Raw genomic sequence first — 24905 nt, 5'->3', positions numbered from 1 at the left:
CATTAGTATGTTATCAGTAGAACATACAGTTCGAATTCTGCAACAGTTTTTCAGCGCATATGCATGGAGCTTGGTGAGTATGACATACTCTATAAGAGAAGTGTGGTGACAGTGACTTATCCAGTCACCGCAGAGATCTAGACATAGCTATCAATCACTAAGCCTAGAAAAAGGGCTCCTTAGCATCCGAAACTTTTGCAGCAAAAGTGACCTGTTTTCTGTTAGCAAGCTTCTCAAAATTAGAAGTAGCAAATGAAAGGGGAATGAAATTATTAGAGATAAGTGTTAATAATCTGATGGTAGAGGGGCGCCTGGCTGGCTCAGTTGGTGGAGTGTGCGACTCTTGATCTTGGGGTCATGAGTTTGAGCCCCGTGTTGGGCATAGAGCTTACTTAAAAAAATAAATAAAATATATTAAAAAAAAAAAAATCTAATGGTGGTGTGGAAAGAGAAGTACCAAAGCAGCCACAATCTGATAGCTACAGTAATTACCACTGTACTGTCAGTGTAGTGAGTCACTATATTAGGTTGCAGTAGAGTAATTGAAATTCATAATCCTGGCCCTAAATCGTTACTGAAAGGTTAAAGGATCATCTGTATCTCATGTCTAAGAAGGGAATTTTTTTTTAAAGCAGGCTCCATGCTCGAGGTGGGGCTTGAGCTCACGACCCTGAGATCAAGAGCCAGATGCTCTACCAACTGAGTCACCCAGACGCCCTTCTAAGAAGGGAACTTAATCTGCACTTTACAGAGGTTTTCATCCAAAGTAATTAAACTAAAATCCCAAAGCTTATGTGACTTAAAGAGATCTTCACTTTTCTAGAACTTTGCTATTATGCGGAACATCTCACTCCCTCTCTTACTGTGTATGAAACGGTTTCTGCCTCTTCAGTCCTTTGGCGTTAAAAACTCACCAAAGTTATAAGTGTGTTGAGCATGGCTCTGTGGGGCGAGTGGGGCTTAATTGACATGTATTCCATCAGTTTGAGGTATTCTAAAGATGAGAAGACAGAGGCTCCCGGTGGTGAAGGAAACTTGACAGGGGTCTTATAGCTGGGCAATTGGAAGCCACATTTTCTGGGTCCAAATCCAGTCCTCTTTCTGCTCTCTACTGGTGTAGAAGCACCTGTAAAGTCAGGTAACAATTCAAGGAAGTGAAAAGTGGATGTGTCAGACAGTTTAGTTGGGGGTGGAGTGTGAGTTGAACCTGAAGGGTGATGAGGAAATGGACAGGTGGAGAAGAGGAAGAAATGCAGTCTGGGTGCAGTCATGTGAGCAGAAAGTCAGAGGGGAGAAGAGCATAGTGTTTGTGGGAACGGGCTGCTCTGAGCTTGCTGGAGTAGCAGTAAAAGGTCAGACTTCATGGGATTCAGGCCAGACTGTAGGAAACCTTGAGACTTTGATTTTAGTTTTTTTTTTTTTTTATTAGAACTACCTCATACATTCAAAAAAGCGTATAAAGTGTATACAGTTTAAATAATAAAAGCCCTTGATTCCCACCACCCATCCTGAGAAACATTAGCAGCATTGAAGAACAGAGCTTCCTGACTGCTGTTCCCCAGATGTCGAGCCCTGTGTCATTGCAGTGTCCGTGTGGGGCCTGGGCTGGGTTGGGGGAGCCTGTGAACTGGTCTCCTCCAGTTAGCAGCATTTGCTAGTTCCTGCTGGGCGCCACTAATAATAGCATCTTCTGCGGATGCTGTGCCTTGGAAAAGGTTGGGAAATACTGCCTCAGAAGGTCCCCTGTGTGCTTCCTGATGGCAGCTCTGGCCCCCCTCTCCCATGAACCAGGCTCATAAATTTTGTGTTAATCATTCCATTGCTTTTCTTCATAGTTTTAGCACCTGTGTAACTCCAGGAAACATACTGTTTAATTTTTCCAATTTTTGAACTTTTATAAATAAATGACATACACTGTACATCTTCTGTGACTTGTTAGGCTCAGTGATATATTTTTGAAATTACATCATTATTCACTTTTACTGTTGTATAGTATTCCAGTTGCATGACTAGACCAGAATTTATATGTCTGTTCTACTCTTGGCCATATGGTATGTTTCCTTTTTTTTCCCCCCAATATATTACATACAGTGCTATTAGGAACATATCTTCTGGTAATCATTTGCAAGAATTTCGAAGCACAGCATACTGAAAAAATGATAGCATTTGTTTGATGCAGTGTGCTAAATGGAGGAGGCCCTTGGGCTTTAGTTGGGTACCCTGAGGGCTGAGGGGATGGTCTTTTAACACACTTGTATACCCATCCCAGCAGGGAGTTGGGAAGCTCCTCTGTGGTGTATATTTCTGTATGTGGAATCGCTATGCCCTAGAGTATACACATGTTCAGTTCTTCTTGGTAATGTCAGATTGTTTTTGTTTATTTCTTTATTTGTGTCAGGTTATTTTTAAAGGAATACTCAAGGGGCCCTGAGGTAGCTCAGTCTGTTGAATGTCTGACTCTTGGTCTTGGCTCAGGTCATGATCTCATGGTTCGTGAGTTCAAGCCCCGTGTCCAGCTCTGTGCTGACAGTGTGGGACCTGCTTGAGATTCTCTCTCTCTCTCTCTCTCTCTCTCTCTCTCTCTCTCCACCTCCTGCACTGACTCTCTCTCAAAATAAATAAGTAAACTTTAAAAAAAAAAAAAAGACAAAAGGAATACTCAATTTATACTCTTTTCCAGCAATCCAAGAATTTGGAAGGTAGGGGGAGTTGAAGTTTTTAAACACATGAGTACAGTCATTTCCCTGTGGTAATTCATGATTCTTGGCTCTTGTGAAGCACAAATATTTGTGAATATATTTTATTGTCATAGAGTATAGTGACCAAAGCTAAATTCATTTTCCTTGCCTACAGATCTCTTCCTGCCCCTCAGCAAGGTTCAGGGCTATGCTAATCATTAGCAAGGCTGCAAGGACAGGGCCAGGATCAACTACCTTATGGTGGTGTGGCCTTGTCATTTTTAACACTGTTTTCTGGTTTCTGATGCTAACCGGTCTCAGAGGAATAGCACTAAAGGTCCATGTCTGAGCAGTACGTGAGCTGTGCTGACAGCAGAGAGCTTGATGTGGGCTCGAACTCACAAACCGTGAGATCATGACCTGAGCTGAGGTCGGATACTTAACCAACTGAGTCACCTAAGTGCCCCTAAACAATCCTCTTTAAAAATGGACAATTTCCCAAAACCTCTGGAAACACATTTGGAACTCAGTTGCAATATCAGTGTTATATCTCGGGTGTAGGCAGAGGCTGATTTATTTAAGCAGAAGATAGAAAAGCATTTCATTTTTTCATGATTATGCAAGGTAGCACTGGGAAGAGAAATGTATTTATTTATACATTCACTCATTTATTTGTTATTTGTCTTGTTACTACCATCTCCCGAGAGTTTTGAATTGAAGAGTAGGAGGTTTAGTAACCAACCCCTGCTTTGAGTATCAGAGGTAATGATACCCCGGTGGTATATCATGGGCTGTCTTTATCTCTTTGTATAATTTTTTATTTGTTACCCTAGTAAATTACTTGTTTGCTGCTTCTGTTTAGGGATTTCATTTGCAAGAGAATGATCTAAACGTGTGCTAGAATGGTTAGTTATGTTTCTCATTTCAAAGTGATTAGAATATGGATTATTTTTCTTTTCTTTTTTTTTTAATATTTATATATTCTTGAGTGTGAGTGGGTGAGAGTGGGGGAGCGCGGGAGAGGGTCAGAGAGATGGGGAGACAGAGGGTGTGAAGTGGCGTCTGAGCCGTCAGCACAGAGCCTGATGGGGGCCTCGAACTCACGAACCGTGAGAGTATGACCTGAGCTGAAGTCGGATGCTTAACTGATTGAAGCACCCAGGTGCCCCACAGATTCTTTTTCTTAAAGGCATGTCATATCTTTTTGTAGTGTACCAGTTTGGTCTGGACTTTGGGAAATAAGGGTGCTTATAGCCTTATTTTGACATCTTTGTGTGACAGACAACTCAATGAGGCTGCATATCTAGTCTCGGCACATTAGGCAGGTTCTTCTCCCAAGTTCTTAAGTGAGTATATCTGCTGGTATATTCGGCACCTCTGCATGGGGGTCTTGCAAGATGCCTTGTGCTCACGTGTCTCAGACTGAACTCATGGTGAGGGTCTCCCCCACACCTGGTCCTTTTCCAGTGTCTGTATCTTAGTAGCCATGCCACCATAAGGTAGTGGTCCTAGTTGGAAGGCTGGAAGTGATCCTGGCCCAGTTCTTGTATTCTTCCTAATGCTTAGCATAGCCCTGAACCTTGCCGAGGGGCAGGAAGCGGTCCGTGGGGAAGGCAGCATGGGGCGCTAGGAAGAACACTGATTTGGGAGTTGGAAAACAGGCTGGAATCTCTGTTCAGACACTGACGTCTGTGTGATTTTTGACTGCACTTAACATTTGTGTCTGTTTCCTTCTAAAATTGAGGTAGTTGTAGTAACTTCAAAATAGTTTCTTAATTATTGAGGTTTAAAAAAATTCCTCTGGCCTAGTGTAGGTAGCGGTAAGCTTTGTTTGCAGTTTGGTGGTGCTGTTTCTTTATTCCTCTATTACACTTCTTGACGATGAAGGGAGGACAGCGGGTGAACCCACAGCTTTTTCTTTCTTGCCGATATCGAAGGCTTCAACAATGTATTTACCCAGGCACTGGCATTATTTGGATTATTTAATTTAATCCTTAAACGTACCCTATAAGGTGTGGGTTCTATGATTTCATTTTGTAGTTAATGATGTTTCAGTTCAAAAATTTACCTATATCCACAAACTAACAAGAGGCAGAAAAAGGACACTGTCCTGTGTCTGTGACCTTGGAGCCATGTTTCTAATGGGTAAGCATTCCTGCTGTCTGTCTTGTGGCAGTCGTCAAAACTATACAGTGCACATTTTAGAAAACGCAGGTGATTTGTCCATTGTAGAAAGTCTCTGTTTAGCTAAAGACTGGATTTTCCAAACGCATGTCTTTTTTTGCAGCCTTCTGTTCCCACTGGTCCATAGTTTTAGGCCCACTCAGCATTTGGTATGTAAGATCTAACTGGCTGTTTGGCTTAGGAATTTTGGAGCAGACCTGCTTTGTGATGACGTTTGCCAGCTAATGAAGCATATGTGAAATGTGTTTAATGTAAATACTTTAACATAGGGATGCTTTTTATTTTGTTGTAAGTAAATCTATAAAGTCGTGAAACCTCTTCAATACTAGCATTTTCTTGACTTCCCTGTTCCTCTAAAGTATAGGCATGTAGGTGGCCATCTGTTAGGGCAGCCTGGGTTTATAGGTCTCCAGGGACCTTTATAATGTTATGATTCTGTCCAGTGCCAATTGCTGTGTAATAGATTAATGCCTTTGTTTCAAAGTTGAATTAACTGGAAAATATGTGTTATTGTAAGATCTATAAAGATTAATATTTTGTTAAATTACATCATCTTGGCTTACTTTTTTTTTTTTTTTTTTTTTTTTTTTCAGGTCAAAGGACTGGATGCGGTTGTTCTGAATCTGCTTATTCTAGACGGGGAATCAGTCTACAGCCTGACCTCAAAGCCCATACTACTCTTACTAGCACGAGTTATTCTAGTGAATGTAAGACACAAACTGACAGCCATTCAGGTAAGGGGAGAAAAGACGGTAGGTGGTTCATACCCCGGGATGACAGTGTTTTGGTGTGTTTTCTAAGTCTTCTTTAGGTATATCACTTTAAAATCTAATGAAAATAGAGATGCCTGGTTGGCTTAGTCAGTTGAACATCTAACTTTGACTCAGGTCATGATCTCACAGTTCATGAGTTTAAGCCCCATGTCAGGCTCTGTGCTGACAGCTCAGAGCCTGGAGCCTGCTTCATTCTGTGTCTCCCTCTCTCTCTGCCTCCCTCTCCCCTGCCACTTGTGTTGTCTCTCTCAAAAAGGAATAAATAAACTTAAAAAAATGTTAAAAAATTAAAATCTAATGAAAATAAGCAAAAACTTTCTGCTTTTATGAGATTCATCTAATATAAAATGAGATTATATTGAGCCTCTTTAAAAGGATTGTACAGACGTATGTTGTGTATGTGTGAGTGTATGTTAATGTTGATTCTCTGAATCTTAAAGGTTTGAAAACATCCTTCATGGTCTTTCATGAATTTCCTGTAGGGATAGTGAGCAGGAGGCAGGATTTTAGTATTCTTGCAGTGGATCTTAATTACTGTTTCCTGGCCCACATCCTACCTTGGTTCATCATTTGGGTTGGATTTAGTAGAGCATTTGTTGAATGTCTGTTACATTGTTTCTTTAGGTCACATATAAATTAGTGAGAAGACCTGCTCTACTCACAGAAAGCTACTATGCGGTAGGAGTGACAGAGCTCCAAGAGAGATACAAGCGTGTCTTTTGAGGGTTAGTGGAGGTCACCACCTATACAGTGTGCCTTGTAGCTCCTCAGGCTGCACTGTGCTGTGAAAGCAGCTGTGGACAGTTTGTAAACGAATGGTGTGTGTCTGTGTACTAATAAAGCTTTATTTATGGACACTGAAGTTGACATTTTATATACTTTTCACATGTTGCAAAATATTCTTTTGGTTTTTGTTTTTTTCCAGTGTTTTAAAAATGTAAAAACTGTACTTAGTTCTTAGGCTGTACAAAAATAGGAGTGGGGTGGATTTGGCCTGCACACTGTAGTTTGCTGACTCCTGTTCTAATTGTGGCAACTTGAGGATGTAGACCCAGAAATGATAAATCTAAATTGTATGTGAAATCTCCCAATTTCCAAGTTTTGGCTGAAGATTTTTAAGAAAAACAGTATTTCGGTGGGCAAAATGTAGACTTGGGCTGTACTGTGTAAGGGCTTATTTTCCTAAGTATTTCATACCCAAGTAGGGGTAGGAAGGCAAGTTTTTGCTTCTTTCAGTGACTGTCATGACAGCCAGAGGAATTGGAATCGCTTGTACTGGAAGGGGTTTTACTGGATGGGCTTCAGATGTCAGAGTAGATATAAGGCCTTATCTTTGATTGTTTAGTCATGTTAGCTTGAATAAAAATTTTTTTCTAGAGTTGATCTGAGTGAAATGCTCTTTTCTAGAATGACTAGTATTTGGCTCTAAAGAAAGTGTCACTGAGGCATGGGGCTGCCAGATGACATTATTTTCTTTGTAGTGAGACTAGAGTAGTAAATGAGTGAGACAGTTTTAAATTTTGTTGGTGGAAAACGTTCATCAGCCAGCAGTTAAGCATCTTTAAAAAAAAGATATATGTACTATCAACTTAGGAGAACAAGTAAATATTTGAACGGCTGGTTGTAAATGTCATACTTTGTGAGGTTGGAGAGACAAGTTACCTGAATTTCTTGGCAGGTGCTAAACAACTTTTGACCTGGGGTTACAACCCTGTTGTCTTGTTACCCATCACCATGCAGAGATCACTCTGTGCTGACATCTTCCCTTTCAGTGAAAACAGGAAAGTTCTTTCTTCTTTGGGTCTGTAATATGTCATTTTCTTTTTTTTTTTTTTAATATATATATTTTTTAACGTTTATTTATTTTTGAGACAGGGAGAGACAGCATGAATGGGGGAGGGTCAGAGAGAGAGGGAGACACAGAATCTGAAACAAGCTCCAGGGTCTGAGCTGTCAGCACAGAGCCTGACGCAGGGCTCGAACTCACGGACTGCGAGATCATGACCTGAGCTGAAGTCGGATGCTTAACCGACTGAGCCACCCAGGCGCTCCTGTAATATGTCATTTTCTAAATGATGATATAAAAATGACTTCTTTGATAAATGAAGATAAAATAGTAAAAAAAGTATCCCATACTTAACCAAGTTAATTTTAACCTTTTTAAGTTAGCTTTGAATAGACGTACTCATGAAGAATATATCAAGTTGTTTATAATGATATTTTTGTGGAACTCTAAAAGAAGGTGATTTTCCCCAAACCCCCTAATCTGTGAAGTATATAGACTAGTATTAGTAATATGTAAATGTTGAGTAAAAAGAGTCTTGGCTTCGAAATCAGACCAGAGTTTGTCTGGCTCAGCCGCTTAACAGCTGTGTGACGTTATGCTAGTAAATTTCTCTGGAATATCAGTTTCCCTTATTTATAATTATTTTAAAAATGGGCCAAGCTGGCAAAGATTTATTGGGTGCCTTTTGAGTACACTTATGCTTCCTGCCTTTTAGGAGGTTATTGACTAGTGTGACTTCCTAATCAGAACATTCTGTCATAAGTGCTAAAATCAGGAGACAGGATCTAGAAACTAGAGTGAGGCTTCAAATGTCTTTTTTTATTAATGCCTCAGATTTTCTATTAAGCAATTCTTGGCAAACAGATAAGGGCACTTTTATTTTCTAGTAGAAAAATAGGCTATGCTTTCTTTATTTTTTTCACACTCCCTCTCACCCCAGATAAAGATTTGGGGTTAAGAGTTAACTTATAGATCTGATTTTTAAAGGTTCAGCATCTGATGATGTAGGTTTTCTTAAATTTATTTTTTTATGTTTTTATTTTATTTTTGAGAGAGAGACCCAGTGAGAGCAGGGGAGGGGCAGAGAGAGATGGAGACAGAATCTGAAGCAGGCTCCAGGCTCCAAGCTGTCAGTGCAGAGCCTGACGTGGGGTTCGAACTCACAGACTGCAAGATCATGACCTGAGCCAAAGTCGGACGCCCAACTGACTGAGCCCCTGATGTCGTAGGTTTTCTTAAAAGGACAGTTTCTTTGACTCGCTCTGTCTGAATTCCCATGTCTAGAAAAGGAAGGGTGGGCTGCCAAACCTGAGTCACTTATTGCTGATGGCAGTTCAGGGATAGATAATTGAAATGTAGCCTGTCATTAGCCTTAGTGATAGAAAAGAAGGAAAATGAGGCAACACCTCCGGGAAGTAAATGAAACATGATGTGAAACTTCTCTCTATTAGATAATTCTACCTTTCTTCACAAGGACTAAGGAAACAGCATCAGTAATTAAGAAGGATTTTGTTACAGAATCAAAATTCATTTGTGACCGCACCATTGTTGCAGCAATGTGCTGTGGAGCAGTGTAGGAGGGAACCAGGCAGTTTACCCCTTAATCAAATGAAGACATTAAGTTCAAGTTAAAAAAAAAGATGCTTTTGATAGTTAAGCATGATCTTCTATTAGTAGATGTTGCTTTTATTTATTTTTTAAAATGTTTATTTATTTTGAGAGTGAGAGAGAGAGAGAATGTGAGCTGGGGAGGGGCAGAGAGAGGGAGAGAGAATCCTAAGCAGGCTCCATGCTTTGTCAGTGCAGAACCCAAACCCATGCAGGGCTCGATCCCACAAACTATGAGATCATGGCCTGGGCCAACATCAAGAATAGGATGCTTAACCGACTGAGCCACCCAGGTGCCCCAGTAGATACTGCTTTATTTATTTATTTTTTTTAATTTTTTTTTTTAACGTTTATTTATTTTTGAGACAGAGAGAGACAGAGCATGAATGGGGGAGGGGCAGAGAGAGAGGGAGACACAGAATCTGAAGCAGGCTCCAGGCTCTGAGCCATCAGCCCAGAGCCCGACGTGGAAGATCCAGAAGGTTATAAGCCTTTGTCATGGATTTTTCCAGGGGAGAAGAATGGCACTGAGTCAGCTGAAGAGAGACTTTCACTCTTCACTGTACATACTTTTGTATTGGCTTTTTGATGTTTGTTGTTTTCTTTCTGTTTTTTTCTTTTTTAATAAGGAGCAAGTTATTTTTATTTTTATTATTTTTTTAATGTTTATTTTAGAGAGGACAGCATGAGGGGGGGAGGGGCAGAGAGAGAGCAAGAGACAGAATTCCAGGCAGGCTCTGTTCTGTCCGTGCAGAGCCTGATCCGGGGTTCAAACTCACAAACCATGAGATCTTGACCTGAGCCTAAGCCAGGAGTCAGATGCCCAAACAACTGAGCCACCCAGGCGCCCCAAGGATCAAGTTTTTTTGAAATAGTGATCAAGTGAGAACAGCATCAGACAATACAGAAAAACCTACTGTGTTCTCAGCCACAGTCCAGACACTGTATGAAATTCAGTCTCTATCCTCAAGAATATTTGGACCAGGTAGAGTTATACTCTTGAATAACAAGCACCTGATGCAGTGCTAACTTCTAGGAACAGTGTAGAAGTTCAGAGAAGGGAGAGACTCGTGGGAGAAGTCTTCATGGAAGTGTCTCGCCGGGTGTGGAAGAGATTTTCTTAGTTTTGGGGAATATTTGAATGCAGGGTATTCTTTGCAGTGTAGTTTGTGCAAAATATATTGCTCTGAGGAGGACCTAGAGATGGGCAGGACGTGATTTCTTACCTTATTGGGTAGATGGGCGACACTGAAAGCTAGGGATGACCTGTGTGAATCAGTGGACTGAGTTTGCAAAGGAGGTAGTACAAATAATATGCTAGAAGTTCAGAGCAGAGAAAACATCACCGCCCCCCTATGCCCACTGCACTCCCTGCCTCTGGGAGGTTCTTGCTGGAGTTCTCCTGGGCGAGTTGCTGACTGGTTTATGGCGCTGAGGGGGTGCCATGGAGGAGAAGGGTGCTGACAGAAGCAGACGTTTTAAAGGACGAGGTCGTAGGTTCTAAACGGCATCAGGAAACCCAGCTGATTTAAAATACAGGCTCTGAGAGAATGGAGCAGAGGGGTTCTTGCGAAGAGGGAGAAGCTGATGTGAGTATCATCATCAAAGACAGAGCAGTGGGTGGATAAGTTTGTCGAAGAGTAAGTTTAATTTCGCAAGTGTTAAAAAAAATTCTAAACACTAATTTCAGTTAGTGGAAAAATTGTTTTCCAGAGGGGCCTTTACTGTCAGTTTACATGGTTCTTTTTTTCCCTAGAGCTTGCCATGGTGGACTTTGAGGTGTGTGAGTATTCACCAGCAGTTGCTGGAGGAGCGCTCACCGCAGCTCTTTGCTCTTGCCGGAGACTGTATCGGGGAAGGTATGTAGCAGATTTTGTTTGATGCGGGCATGAAGTTCTTGGCTGAGATACTCCTTTTCAGTTTAGTTTTTTACAGGTAATAGTAACTTCTTGGTTGAGGTGGTTTCTTTTTCTCCCCTTTACTTCTGGATGTGGAATATCACAAATTATTAGGGTGTCAGATTATACAATTTCTTTTACCTTTGAATTTAAAAAGAGGTCATCATTGTAATTTATATTACCTATGTAGAAAGTGATTTGTTTTATGTAGGTTGCCATGATTTTATCACAAGTGGCTTACAAGTATTTTAATATTTTGTCTGTGTTTTAATCTGAGAAGCTTCTTTGGAAACAAATGCAAACTTTCTTTGTTTAAAAAAAATTCCTTCATTAATGAGTTGGAGTAAATTGTGCCAAATGACATGCAAAATAGAAAATTATTTATCCTCTGTCCTATTGAGTACATGAAGAAAGCCTTTTTTTTTTCCCACATTTGGTAGAAAATACATTTTCCTAAGGATGGCAATAGGTGGAGAGACATTTTTACATTTTGTATTATTTTTTATTATAATACATAATATGCATGTACAAAAGTACCTAAAATATAAATGAAAGTAGAAACCACACACCTCTGTCAGTGCCTCCCACTGCCTTTGCTACACATACCTTGCAGGTTTCCTAGGGAAGCATTTTGAAAAGAGAAAAATCTTGGGTACCTTGATACTTGGTTTCCCTGGGCTTTTGGAATGATTCTTCTTAGCAAAAGTTGCCAAACAAATCAAAACAAAAACAGATTCTCTTGTAGTGAAGGAACACTTGAACACAGATGAACTTGGACTTGGTTACAGACTTTGGAGTTACAGAGAAGGGGTTTGACCTTAGGTGTGTCTGATTCCAAAGCCCATGGTCCTTTCACCATAACAAGAGTATGTATGGCGTGAGTACGTGCACATGTGCGTATGTGTGAACAGTACTCTCCCTTCTCCATGGTCTCCATCTCAATGGTTTCGGTTACTTTCAGTCATCTGCGGCCTGGAAGTAGATAATCCTCCTTCTGACCAATTGTCAGAAGGTTAGAAGAAGCCTAATGCTACATCACGATGCCTGCATCAGGCACCTTACTTCCTCTCATCACACCGGCATTTTATCATCTCACATCACCACAAAGGAGGGTGAGCACAGTACAGTAAGATATTTTGAGAGAGAGAAAAGGGTTTGGTTCTACTGTGGTTTCTCACATCCACTGGGGCCCTGGGACCTGTCCCCCTTGGATAAGGAGGGCCGTGGGGGGGAGGCGGTGGTTTTTGTCACTCTGGGTGGAGAAGCGGTGATCTGTACTTGGTGGAGTAGCACACTCATGAAGGCATAAAACGACTCTTAACATGTGTGCATATGTCATTACAAGAAGCTCCCACACCTTTCTGGAGTCTGTTTCCTTCAAGGGTACCTCTGTGTAGTAACAAGCTAGGCCAGAATACAGTGGAGAGAATGTTAGTTTGTGCAGCAGTAAATACTACTAAGCTAGGTAATTTAGTTGAAATTAATGTCTCAATTTTGTTGTTGTTATTTTAGGATAGAAATACATAAGCATATGCTAATCTTAGATAAAATGAACATCTGTACATTATTCAAAGGGAGAAAGTAAGGAAAATATTCAGTCAGTATGATAATTGATTCATTTATATTGTGTATGCCAACTGAGACTTAGACCATTTATATTCTTTCAGGACTTTAGGTAATACAAGGCTATGAAACAAGCAAGGGCATGTTAAATCAAATTTTGTGTGTGTGTGTGTGTATATATATATATATATATACATATATATATATATATATATATTCTGCTATGGGATTTAAACCTGACATATGATAGATTAGTTGTTTTATTACATGTAAGGAGTTTACTTTTCTGTACAATGGTAATTCTTTTCTTTCTTTCTTTTTTTTTTTTTAACGTTTATTTTTGAGAGAGAGAGTGTGAGCAGGAGAGGGGCAGAGAGAGAAGGGGTCAGAGGCTCCCAAGCCAGCTCTGTGCTGACAGCAGTGGGACTGACATGAGGCTGGAATTCATGAACCATGAGATCATGACCTGAGCCAAAGTCAGATGCTCAACTGATTGAGCTACCCAGGCACCCCTATACCATGGTATTTCTTAAGTAACAGAACTGAAAAACAGACTCTCGCTTTTTCTGACCAATAGTTTTGGTTTAATGCTTTTGGATTATGAAAGATTTTTATGAGCAGATTTAGCCTACTGAACCATCTTTATTTTCACTAAGACTATAGATTCTCTAGACTGGAGCTCCTTGAGAGCTGTTTTTGTTTGTTTGTTTTGTTTGTTTTTAAGCTTCTTTCTACTTAGCATAGTGCCCGGAAAATAGTAAATAATTAGTACATATTTGTTGAATAAGAACAGTTAAGGTTTATTGAGGCCTTTCTACATGCACTTTTAGAACTCCATCTGTTCTCCATTTCAGTAGCAACTTTTATCTGACTTAACTTCTGTACAAGAGTTTTTCAAATAGTAGAATATTACAGGTGCACCTGGGTGGCTCAGTCGGCTAAACATCTGACTCTTGAACTCAGTTCAAGCCTTGATCTCAAGGTCTTGAGTTCAAGTCCCACCTTGGGCTCCATGATGGGTGTGGAGCCTACTTAAAAAAAAAAAAAAAAAAAAGGAATATTACAGCAGTTAGGGGAAAAATTGATCCTACCCAGATGCCATATGGACTTTGAATCTCTCCTAATAGCATTGCCTAAGGGTGGAGTTCTCTTCAAAATGAATACAGAGTGAACCTTGGAGAAAATGAATACCTGACGCCCCATTTAGCAGACATGTTTTCCTCTGTATTCAGTAAAATGAAAACTGTGTAGACTGAGTCTCCCCCATTCATGCCATTGCATATTTTTGACATGACGTGAGGTATACTCCATAAATGAACATAGTGCAAAGGAGGAAGAGGGGGGTGAGCTTCTAATTTATGAAATTGGGTAAAGTTTTGAAAGGCAAGGATGACTTTAACATCATCAATAGTTATGGGGAGAAAAGTTGCCTTTTCCAGAGGATAGTGAGAGCATTTGAAGTAAGATGGCATCAGGATTCAGCCCACTGTTTAATTTTGTAGAAAGGTAATTACATTACACTACTTAGGATATTATACGGTTTCCTGTGCTTCATTATACTTTTGTGGAAAACTGGTTAACAAAAAGTGAACAAAAAAGATGTCACTAGGAGTTGTTTTTTCTTTTTATGGGAAATCGAATTTGATGCAGTTGTTACAGCGAAAGTCTCATTTCTTCCCTTATTCCTATATTATATAAACTTGCATTTATGGCTACGTTTTTTATCACAGCACAGTGACTAATGTTCATAATTATTAATTATTAAGAAAAGAAAAAGTAACATTCCTTAAGTGCCATTTTATTTTATTTTATTTTTTTTAATTTAGAGAGAGAGAAAGAGAGAGTGAGTGCACAGTGGGGAAGAGGGACAGAGGGAGAGAGAGAGAATCTTAAGCAGGCTCCATGCTAGGTGCAGAGCCTGAGGCAGGGATTGATCCCAAGACCCTGGGGTCATGACCTGAGCTGAAATCAAGAGTTGGATGCTCAACTGACTGAGCCACCCAGGCACCCTCCACCCCCTGCCTTATGTGCCGTTTTAAAAAGGAAGGACCATATGATGTGTTTTAGAGAGAATTCTATTCTATGGGGTAAAATTAAGTTTCAAAACAGAAAGGGTTAACTAAGATCTGGAAAATATGACTTGTAAGTGACTCATTCCCCAAGTGGTCTTGATTCTTTTCTGCAATATATTTCAGCGTATCATTTACTTTGCCTTACAACTAAGCATTTTTTATGTTGCCATTCTAGGCTAATCAACGACATTTTTCATTTTATCTAGTCATAAATTCGTCCATTTTGGCTATGTTTAAGTAGGTCTGCACATAGTCTTCAACTGCAACATTTCATAAACAATTTTATTTAAAAAAATGTTTCATTCTGGGATTTGACCCAAATGTTGACCAAGCAGTCAGTTACAACTGAAATATTACTCAGTGTCCAGAGAAGGATATTGTATTTGAAATGTTGCCCTTGAAGGATCATCAAAAAGTTGGCAGGATTTTTTTCAGTCTATGAAACATAAGTGAGGATTTCATGAACAACTGTGGTCGTTATATTTTTGTCCAGGAATGTGACATCAGTACAGTGTAGTGGAATAGAGCCCATCACACTGTCAGCAGAACTTTGCTGGACTGATCACATGTATGAAATGAGTAAGTTAGAGTCTTGCAAAGTATGCTCTTCAGTGTGATGTAGGCACTCTTTTTGATGCCACACCAATGAAACCCATGATTCTCTAAAAGATGGCTTAGATGCACACACAACCATTTATTGTGGGAGCGTATACTGAAAATGCATTTGATATAGTGCATGAGATGTAATACTGTAGTTTAGCTCTTTGAAATTGAGCTTATGAAGAAGTTAGTGTGTAAGAGAAAAGTTTGAAATGCTTTGTCTGGGAGTTCTGCTATAACATCTATAGGCAACTCTGTAACTCTCGGGTTAAGTTGTTTCCTCATCAAAAGAGCTGATCAAAAGATTAATCTCTTGGTGACTGATGAGTGCATTGATTTAAAAAAAAATTGATACTTTGCAATGAGTGTTATTAAATATACTAAACATATTATAACTATCTGTAGGAATTTCATTTTAAAATAGCCTTAAGGGGCGCCTGGGTGGTGCAGTCGGTTAAGCGTCCGACTTCAGCCAGGTCACGATCTCACGATCTCGCGATCCGTGAGTTCGAGCCCCGGGTCAGGCTCTGGGCTGATGGCTCAGAGCCTGGAGCCAGTTTCCGATTCTGTGTCTCCCTCTCTCTGCCCCTCCCCCGTTCATGCTCTGTCTCTCTCTGTCCCAAAAAATAAATAAACGTTGAAAAAAATTTTTTTTTAAATAGCCTTAAAATAATCTTATAAGAAGAGATTTTGGTTTTAGCACACATTTTAAATGTACTGGTTGACATTTGTATCCAGAAGGTCATGAATATTCATTTCCATGGAGAACCTACAGGTTTATTAAAATAATATACATCTACTGAGTTGACATGTTCCTCTCTTTACTTAAACCTTGAGTCATCCAAAGCTTGAAACTGTGTGTTCATAATTGGCTCATTGTTTTCCGTGATACTGTGCATCTAGCCAGTTCTTAAATCTTACCAGTTCTTCCTTAAGGGTCCCATGTACATCCATTCCTCCCACTCTTATCCTAGGCCATGTCCGAAATCTTTAGTTTCGAAAGGCCCTTTAGAGATTATTTTGTTCAGCTAACTAACTCATTTTACAAAGACTTGTGACTCAAATTGCCCAAGAGCCAGACCTATGATGTAGAGTTTGTAACTCCAAATCCCTCCCACTCTTGTTTCCATTATATTTCTGCAACTGGTCAGTAGGGCAGAATTCTAGTATCTGATAAGGATAATGCAGTTCACATTTCTACAGTGCTAGCTCTGTACCAAGCCCTGTACTAAGTCTTTAAGTATATGAACTAGTTTATTCCTCACAACCACTCTTATGAGATAGAACTGAAGAGTTTACAGAGGATGGTAGAGTGGTGCACATAGTGTTCTTTCCTTTTTTTTTTTTTTAATAGCTTTTTTGAAGAATAATTAACCTACAGTATTCACTCATATTTTGAAGTGTGCGATGATATTTTACACATGTATACACCTGTGAAATTACCACAATCAAGACAATTAACAGAATATGATGTTTTAAGATCTGGCTTTTAGTTTCTCCTCTGTCACTTCGACAGCTCATCTGACTTCTGAACTAAGGATTCTTTCCATGTAAACTGATCTTTGAAGCCTTTCCAGGTATAAAATAATGTGATTCTTCTTAGGCTAGCTCTCCACTCATCCTAATGCTGGAATTCATTGCAAGATGGTATCCAAAAGAGTTACTTCCTCTTCCCTTGGGAACTTTCTGAAATTACTTTGAGACAGAATGCATTCCATTGTTAGGATCTGTAATTGCCGCAAAGTGCTTCCTTTTATTAATTAAAAACATCTGTGATTTTGTCACTTATAACTGCTAGCCAGAGCTGTGCTGATATAGTAGCCACTAGCTATCTGTGACTATTTAAATTTAAATAAGTAAAAGAAAAGACAAAAAATTCAGTTCTTCATGTTCACTAGCCACATTGGCAGTGCTCAGAAGCCATGTGTAGCTAATGGCTGCCATTTTGGACAGTGCAGCTAGAGAATATTTATATTGTCAGAGAATGTTTTGGACAGGACTGCTGTTGAGCAACAGACAATGACAGGATAGGTCTGTCCTTCTTTCTATATGACCAGCCCCCAGTTACTTAAGGCTACTGTCACTGTCATTTCACGTCTGAAGGGTTGTCCGTGACTTGCAGACTCATTCTTGGCCTTCGTTCCCTCTCCCTCTACGTTAGTACTGGATTGGTTTTTCTAAATACCATTTACATCATGTCCCTTTTTGGCATTAGGAAAGTCTTTAATTGTTCCCAGTTTTACCTTTGACTTTATATTTGCTACTCAATTTGATATTTAATACAAATTGTTTTTAGAATGCTTGCTGTGTTTCAGTCACCGTGCCAGGTGCTAGGGATATTGAAGAACTAAGTGGGGCAAGGGCAAAAATTACAAGTAGAAAAAAGGGCATAAAGGAGATAGGAAGGGATGTGGTTAATCTAAACCTGAGAGATCAGAGAAGGCTTCACAAAGAGCCTCATGCTTGAATTGACTCTCGAAGAATTAAGAATTTATTAGATGAAGCTGGAAAAGGTATATAACATGTATTAAGAGAAGTACAGAGACTTGAAACATCTCTGTGGGTTTGGGAATTTGGGTAGTTTGGAATGGCTGGAGCAGAGTGTGAGGGTGGGTTGTGTGGTAGGTGATGAGGTTGAACAGGTAGGCAGGAACTGGTCCTTAGAACATTGGATTCCATCTAGATGGTTGCTGTCAAAAGGTTTTTAAATATTTGCGTACTCCTAAGACAGTTATTGAGGGCCACCTATGATAGGGGGTACATAGAGCAGTGAACCAGACTCACATGGGCCCCTCTTTTGTGAGCCTTATGGTCTAGAAGTGAATTGCAGCCAAATTTCTACCCATTTTTCAAGGCCTGCCCTTCTGAAAAGGTTTGTTCAACTATCCTAGTCTTAGGGATATGCCCCCTTTGGTATTTATGATCAGTACCATACAATTTCACTTCACAGTAATTGTTATGTGTCTTCTCTTCCTAGCTCTTCTTTTCCCCATATCTTGTTAGGGAAGATCAGGGCTTAAACCTTGCTGTAGGATCTGGTGTAATTCGAAGCATATATAATAATTCAGTAGATGTTTATTAAAAGTCATAGGATAGAAGAGAGGGAAATTGTTGAGGAAGGGAGAGAGGCAGGAGAAGGATGGAACACTGGAGGAGCAGCAGTAAGAAATAAGCTTGCAAAGTATGGAGATAGGGAGAAAAGGATTTTTTTTAGAGGAAATGAGTTGGCGTTGGCTAGCGCTTTCCTGTTTAGACATGATGTCACAAATGTGTAAAGGCTGGCTTACGGTTATGGATTCTTAGGGTAATTGTTTTCCCCCTTCTCCCAGTGCCATTTTTCTTGCTGACCTCTTCTGCATGGCAGACTTAACCTCTTTTTTTTAACCTCTCAGTGAAGATACAGTAATTTGGGTCTCAGCTTTGAATGGACTCTCCTGCTGGATTGGCTACTTTGGGTGGGTCTAGGCCTCATCTTCTGTCTTTGGTGTTCCTTGCAGCCATAAAAATGGAATTCTAAGGTCCCTAAGGTTTGGTAGATAGCTTCAGGGCAGAATATGGCTTCGGTGCTTGCGTAATTCCTGAGGTTCAGTTTTCATTCAGTTTTTGTTCTTTGAGGATTCCTTACTTTCTTCTCAGCACAGTGGTATCAAACATCTTATTTATTTTAGTTTATTTATTTATTTTTGTTTATTTATTCTTACACTTTATTTACTTGATTGAAAGCCTATGGTACATACAGTGTTTAATATAGCTGACTTAGCTTTGTTCACACTGACTCCAATGTGCTATATTTGGGTTTTCTGTGCTTGAGACTTTGCTCAGTTGCTGCTGTTGCCATTGGTTTGTTTTCTTTCAGGTCAGGAGCAAGGTGGGTACTTTCATATAAAATCTTATTTTTAATTTTCTCTCTGGAAATTGTCTTCTAGGTTTTTAGCTTGTATAGTTATACCTACAATGGAACCAGCATCCTAAAGCCACTGAGATAAATCCTCCTACACCAATATCACATTATCTCCTAAATCTAGTTAACAAAAGATGTCCAAGGCCAGCCACAACAGATCCTAAAGAGCCATTCATATAATATTGAATCCCACGCCCAGGGAATGTTTTCAGCATCTAAAATTCCTAGGATCTTAAAGGGCTTTCCCGTGGTGGGTTCACTTGGCTCTGGCCCTGTAGCCATGAGTTCTGGTATATGACTGTGGCCCTCCCTGGCCTGCACTGTTTATTAAACATTTTAAGTCCAGACTTTAAATCTAGCTTTAAAAAAAAAATTTTTTTTAATGTTTTATTTATTTTTGAGACAGAGAGAGACAGAGCATGAGCAAGGGAGGGGCAGAGAGAGAGAGAGGGAGACACAGAATCCGAAGCAGGCTCCAGTCTCTGAGCTGTCAGCACAGAACCTGACGCGGGGTTCGAACTCATGAACCGTGAGATCATGACCTGAGCCGAAGTCGGACGCTTAACCGACTGAGCCACCCAGGCGCCCCTAAATCTAGCTTTTTAAAGGTGTTTTTATTGGGAAAGTAATTGGTCATGCTGTTGGAATTTAAAGATTAAACTAATTCTTTAAAAAAAAAACACCCAAAAAACAAAAAACCATGGCTTGTCTTCCTATTTTTATTGAACAGTCTTTGACCCCTGAATATATGAGCTACAGAAGAAGTAGAAGATGAAAGCCAATTACTCTAATATCCACCTGAATACACACAGGTAGGTAGGTAGGTAGGAGGGAAGATAGATACAGACAATCAGCTTTGAGCATGTATGTGACTTAATTATGTGTTATTAGGACAGTTTAAATTTGACAGCCTTCCCTAGACTTACATGGTCTATCACAATGTCATAAGTCTACTTACATGCAGAAATGGCCTTTCTGTGGTTATTGAGAGGTTTTTAAAAAGCTTGGCCAAGTTTTATATCCCTTGATATATATTGCATCCAGAACCTTAAGGGAAACTTACTTTACTGTTGACAACTAAGGAAAATTGTGTCACTTGTGAACTGTGCTAAGATGATAGAAGGTTATTGTATTTCTGAGAACAATGGCTAGACACTCAGGAATAGTGGGCAGATAGAAGGAAAAAAAATTAATAAAAAGCACTAAGAGCACTGAATATCATCATTTCCTGCTTTTCTTGAGTTTGGTTTGTGTGGAAGAAATCTATTGATGGAGTTTCGTTGTGAGAAATTCATGTTTGGATGCCTGTCTTTTTTAAAAAATTTTTTTTTTTCAACGTTTATTTATTTTTGGGACAGAGAGAGACAGAGCATGAACGGGGGAGGGGCAGAGAGAGAGGGAGACACAGAATTGGAAACAGGCTCCAGGCTCCGAGCCATCAGCCCAGAGCCCGACGCGGGGCTCGAACTCACGGACCGCGAGATCGTGACCTGGCTGAAGTCGGACGCCCAACCGACTGCGCCACCCAGGCGCCCCTGTCTGTCTTTTAAAGTAAGACATGTACATCTCTGCTTACTCTCTGAGTCCAGAGAATCTCTTTAAAAAGGACTGGCAGTATATAGAAAAACACCTCTTCAGACTCATTTTAATTTCGGTTCAGAGTAAAATAAAGGATATCTGTTTCTTAGCTGTAAGTGTTTGTCAGATAACTAGGTGATGAAGGAGGTTGGGTTGTGTAACATTACCTCTATATTCATTCTGCCAACTCCCCCCTCACCCCTGTTTTTTCCAATAAGTGTGGATTCACATTCTGGCTTTGCCACTTAACAACTGAGGTGACGAGTGAGTAAGCTATCTGAGTTCAGTTTTCTTTTCGTTTCTTTCTTTTTTTTATTTGAGAGAGAGAGAGAGCTTGCACGTGCACATATGCAGGGAAGGGGCAGAAGGAGAGAGAGAATGTTAAGCAGGCTCCATGCTCGGCATGGAGCCCGACAGGGGGCTTAATACCTCGACCCTGGGATCATGACCTCAGCCAAAACCAAGTGTTGGATGCTCAACCAACTGAGCCACCTGGGTGCTCCTGAGTTTAATTTTTTAATGAATTAAGTGGGGATAGTGTCAGCCTCAAAGACATCATTGTGAGAATTATAACACAATATATACCTAGTACTAGGCTGAGATGGCATTCAGTATGTATCACTTCCCTTTCAGCTTGAATAATAGAAAACTGATTCTCCATCTTTGGACATTGGAAGTGTATTTTCTATTCATTTATTATGCATTAATTCTTTAAAATATTTTAAAAATCTTTTTTTTTTAAGTTTATTAAGTAATCTCTACCCCCAAAGTGGGGCTGGAACTCACAACCCAGGCATCAAGAGTCACCTGCTCCACTAACTGAGTCAGCCAGATGCCCCTAAAATTATTTTTTTTAATTGAAGTACAATTAAGGTACAGTGTTAATATTATTTTAACATTATTTATGCATTAATTCTTGTGGAATGCTGACTAACCCACTACTGGAAGCCTTTGTGAGGGGTAGTTTGTCAGGGGTGCTGTAGAGGTATGGCTCAGGTGACCTGTGGACACCCCCTGTGCTCTGGTGTGTGTCAACTAGCCTCTTTATTATGTATGATTAATTTTGACAGTCATTTTGTTCCAGACACCTTGTTATCAGGTTATTATCCTCCCGTCTATTCAGCTACGGTATTCAGAGAAATAAATCCTAATCTGACTGCTAAGCCAATATTCATTCTCTATTTGGTATTCATATAGTCATCTGTATCTATGTGTGTCTTTCTCCTTTGAAGGGAGAATTTCTACATTCATTATGAGGCAAACAGTCTGTAAGCTGAGCTCTTCATTAGATTTTCTGTGATGTTTATGTGTAGATTCATTTGGTACTTTGTATCTTCACCTTGCATTGCCATATTCTTTTATAGCATGAGTAAGACAAGCAGTCTAAAATTAGAGCAGGTTTATAAATTGTATTTCCTAGGATCCTGTGGAATAAAGGATGGATGTATGCAATGTCCTTAGCTTTGTTCTTGCAACATGTGAGTGCTGAGAGAATGCTAGCTGTGAACTATTTTTATATCCGCGTTCCTTATCTTTAAGAGCAGGGAATATGCAAATATATACTTTGCATACTGTGGACTCAACATTTTACTCATTTTACTTAATCATAGATTGTTATTTTCATCATAGTTCCCCCCCCCCCCCCCCCCCAAGTCTCACAGTCAGCTTTCAGCACACACTCCATCACCTGGTTCCTAGAACTCAGATTGTGCGGTGGTCACGTCATCATTGACCAGGGCTCACACTTACAGCGGCAGAGGCCTTCCTAAAGCTCCATCATCTCCAGCCTACGTGCTGCCCCTATTCTCCCGGCCCCGGTCCCCAGCCCCACTTCGCCAGACACATTTTCATAATCTTTTCAGGCTCCAGGCTAGTGGCATCACCAGCAATGGAGCCTGATCATATAAGGAAAATACCACGAGCTCATGAGCGGCTAAATCGGGGACTCTGGGGCGTCCCTACCCTAAGACACTTACTACACTCCCTCAGATGCCAACCTCCCCAATTCCCCCTGCCCCTGCCTGCCAACTCATCATAGTTTTTAATGTTTCATCTCATGTCTTTCAGTGACGAAACAAGAAAATCTGTTTGTAGATGATTCCGGTCTATATTTGGCTATTCAGTTCCATCTGGAATGTGCATATATATTTTTATATTATTATGAATATGCAAAAGCAAAGGATCAGTTCCACATTGCTAAAGACATCAGCAAATTACAAATTGATTTGACAGGTAAGACTTGTTCCTTTTTGTGGGTTATTAATTTATTTTCGTGATGAAACTATTACATTGGCAGTTTGGCTGTCTTGTTTGGTTGTATTTGATTTTTTATGTTCTGTTCTTTGCTTTATAAAAGTAGATTTTAAAGATTTTATTTTATTTCATTATTTCTCTTTTAATTTTAGAGAGAGACAGAGTGCGAGTGTGAGAGGGGCAGAGTGAAGGAGAGAGAGAAAGACAGAATCTTGAGGAGGCTGCACGTTCAGAGCAGAGTCTGATGTGGGACTTCATGACCCTGAGATCATGATCTGAGCTGAGACCAAGAGTTGGATGCTTAAACAACTGAACCACTCAGGCGCCCCAAGATTTTATTGTAAAAATTCATAGTTTTAGGGGCACTTGGGTGGCTCAGTTGGTTGAGCATTTGACTTTGGCTCAGGTCATGATCTCACGGTTTGTGGGTTCAAGCCCCACGTCAGGCTCTGTGCTCACAACTCAGAGTGTGGAGCCTGTTTCAGATTCTGTGTCTCCCTCTCTGTCTTTCCCTCCTCTGCTTGCACTCTGTCTCTCTCTCTGTCTCTCAAAAATAAATAAACATTAAAAATAAAAAATTTCAGTTTTAGGGGTGCCTGAGTGGCTTTAGTTGGTTGAGGTCTGACTTCAGCTCACATCATGATCTCATGGTCCATGAGTTCAAGCCCTGTGTGGGGCTCTGTGCTGACAGCTCAGAGCCTGGAGCCTTCTTCCTGTTCTGAGTCTCCGTCTCTGCCCCTCCCCTGCTCGCACTCTGTCTCTCTCTCTCAAAAAAAAAAAAAAAAAATAATAAAATAAAATAAAATAAAATAAAATAAAATAAATAAACGTTAAAAAAATGTTTTCAAAGTTCATAGTTTTAGAACAAATTAGGAATGAAATCTTTTCTTTATTCCTGGAGATTTCCTCTATTTTCTAGTCTGGTTAGATACATGTTAGTAATGTACAGCAGCCAGGTAGTATACAAATGAACTTGTTTTTAAAAAGTAAGCTCTCTGCCTAGTGTGGGACTTGAACTCTAGACCCTAAGATTAAGAGTTGTGTGCTCTACCACTGAGCCATCCAGGTGCCCCTGCAAATGAACTTTTTGACCATTTGTTTGTGAATGTGCGTTTCCTAAAGTTCGTCCTAACTCCCAAGTTTGGTGTGGCCTCTTTACATCGCCCTTGTTTTGTAAATACCCACCTTCCATCCTGGTTTTCTTGTTTTCCTTAAGAACAGAAATTTTTGACTTTTATTTTTTTCAATACCTTAGAACACGGGTATATAGTTGGCACTCAGATGTTTGTTGAATGAACAAGTAAGTTACAGAATTTCTTCAAAAACCTCTGTGTTTCTTCTGAGTATCAAATAAGAAACATTAGTTGCTTTTTATGTCTTGCTCTATCCATGGGTTTTCACAATATTCTTGGCATTTGGTACTGATGACATTAATGAAAGTCAGACATGGTCAGTTGAGCACATGTGTTATACCTGTTAAACCTGAGCTGAGCAGTCCAGGCTGTGACAATGGGTGTGTGAAGGTTGAAGTGATTGAACTTATTTGTCATTCTTGGGCTTGGTCTGAGTTATCCCTAAGGCCCATTCTAGCCCCCTAAATTCTTTTTTTCTTGGGGTGCCTGGGTGGCTCAGTACGTTAAGCATCTGACTTTGGCTCAGGTCATGATCTCACGGTTCATGAGTTCAAGCCCCGTGTCGGGTTCTGTGCTGACCGCTCAGAGCCTGGAGCCTGCTTCAGTTTCTGTGTCTCCCTCTCTCTCCGCCCCTCCCCTGCTCATGCTCTGTCCCTCTCTCTCTCTCTCTCTCTCTCTCTCTCTCTCTCTCTTTCAAAAATAAACATTAAAAAAAAATTCTAGGGGTGCGTGGGTGGCTCGATTGGTTAAGCGTCTGACTTCGGCTCAGGTCATGATCTCACGGTTCGTGGGTTCAAGCTCTACGTCGTGCTCTGTGCTGACAGCTCGGAGCCTGGAGCCTGCTTCGGATTCTGTGTCTCTCTCTGTCTCTGCCCCAC

The 24905-nt window shown here is 40.2% G+C and overlaps 1 protein-coding gene, 2 non-coding genes and 1 pseudogene across 3 annotated transcripts in view; 1 reads left to right on the top strand and 3 right to left on the bottom strand.

The window, feature by feature from the left end:
* The window catches only part of TTC27 (tetratricopeptide repeat domain 27), a 185109-nt gene that overhangs the window by 2972 nt on the left and 157232 nt on the right, over positions 1-24905 (top strand). Inside the window, exons 4-6 of the mRNA XM_043553218.1 lie at positions 5456-5596; positions 10786-10888; positions 22709-22873. Coding sequence (XP_043409153.1) covers positions 5456-5596; positions 10786-10888; positions 22709-22873 — 409 coding nt within the window. The remainder of the gene's footprint in view (positions 1-5455; positions 5597-10785; positions 10889-22708; positions 22874-24905) is intronic.
* Positions 18439-19373, bottom strand: LOC122466916 (annotated as a pseudogene).
* On the bottom strand, positions 22292-22376 carry LOC122467415. Its single transcript, XR_006292944.1, has one exon.
* Positions 22454-22594, bottom strand: LOC122467430. The gene has a single exon (XR_006292957.1).

This window comes from Prionailurus bengalensis, chromosome A3, assembly GCF_016509475.1.
Source record: "Prionailurus bengalensis isolate Pbe53 chromosome A3, Fcat_Pben_1.1_paternal_pri, whole genome shotgun sequence".
NCBI lineage: Eukaryota > Metazoa > Chordata > Mammalia > Carnivora > Felidae > Prionailurus > Prionailurus bengalensis.
This window is presented reverse-complemented; position numbering and strand designations above follow the sequence as displayed.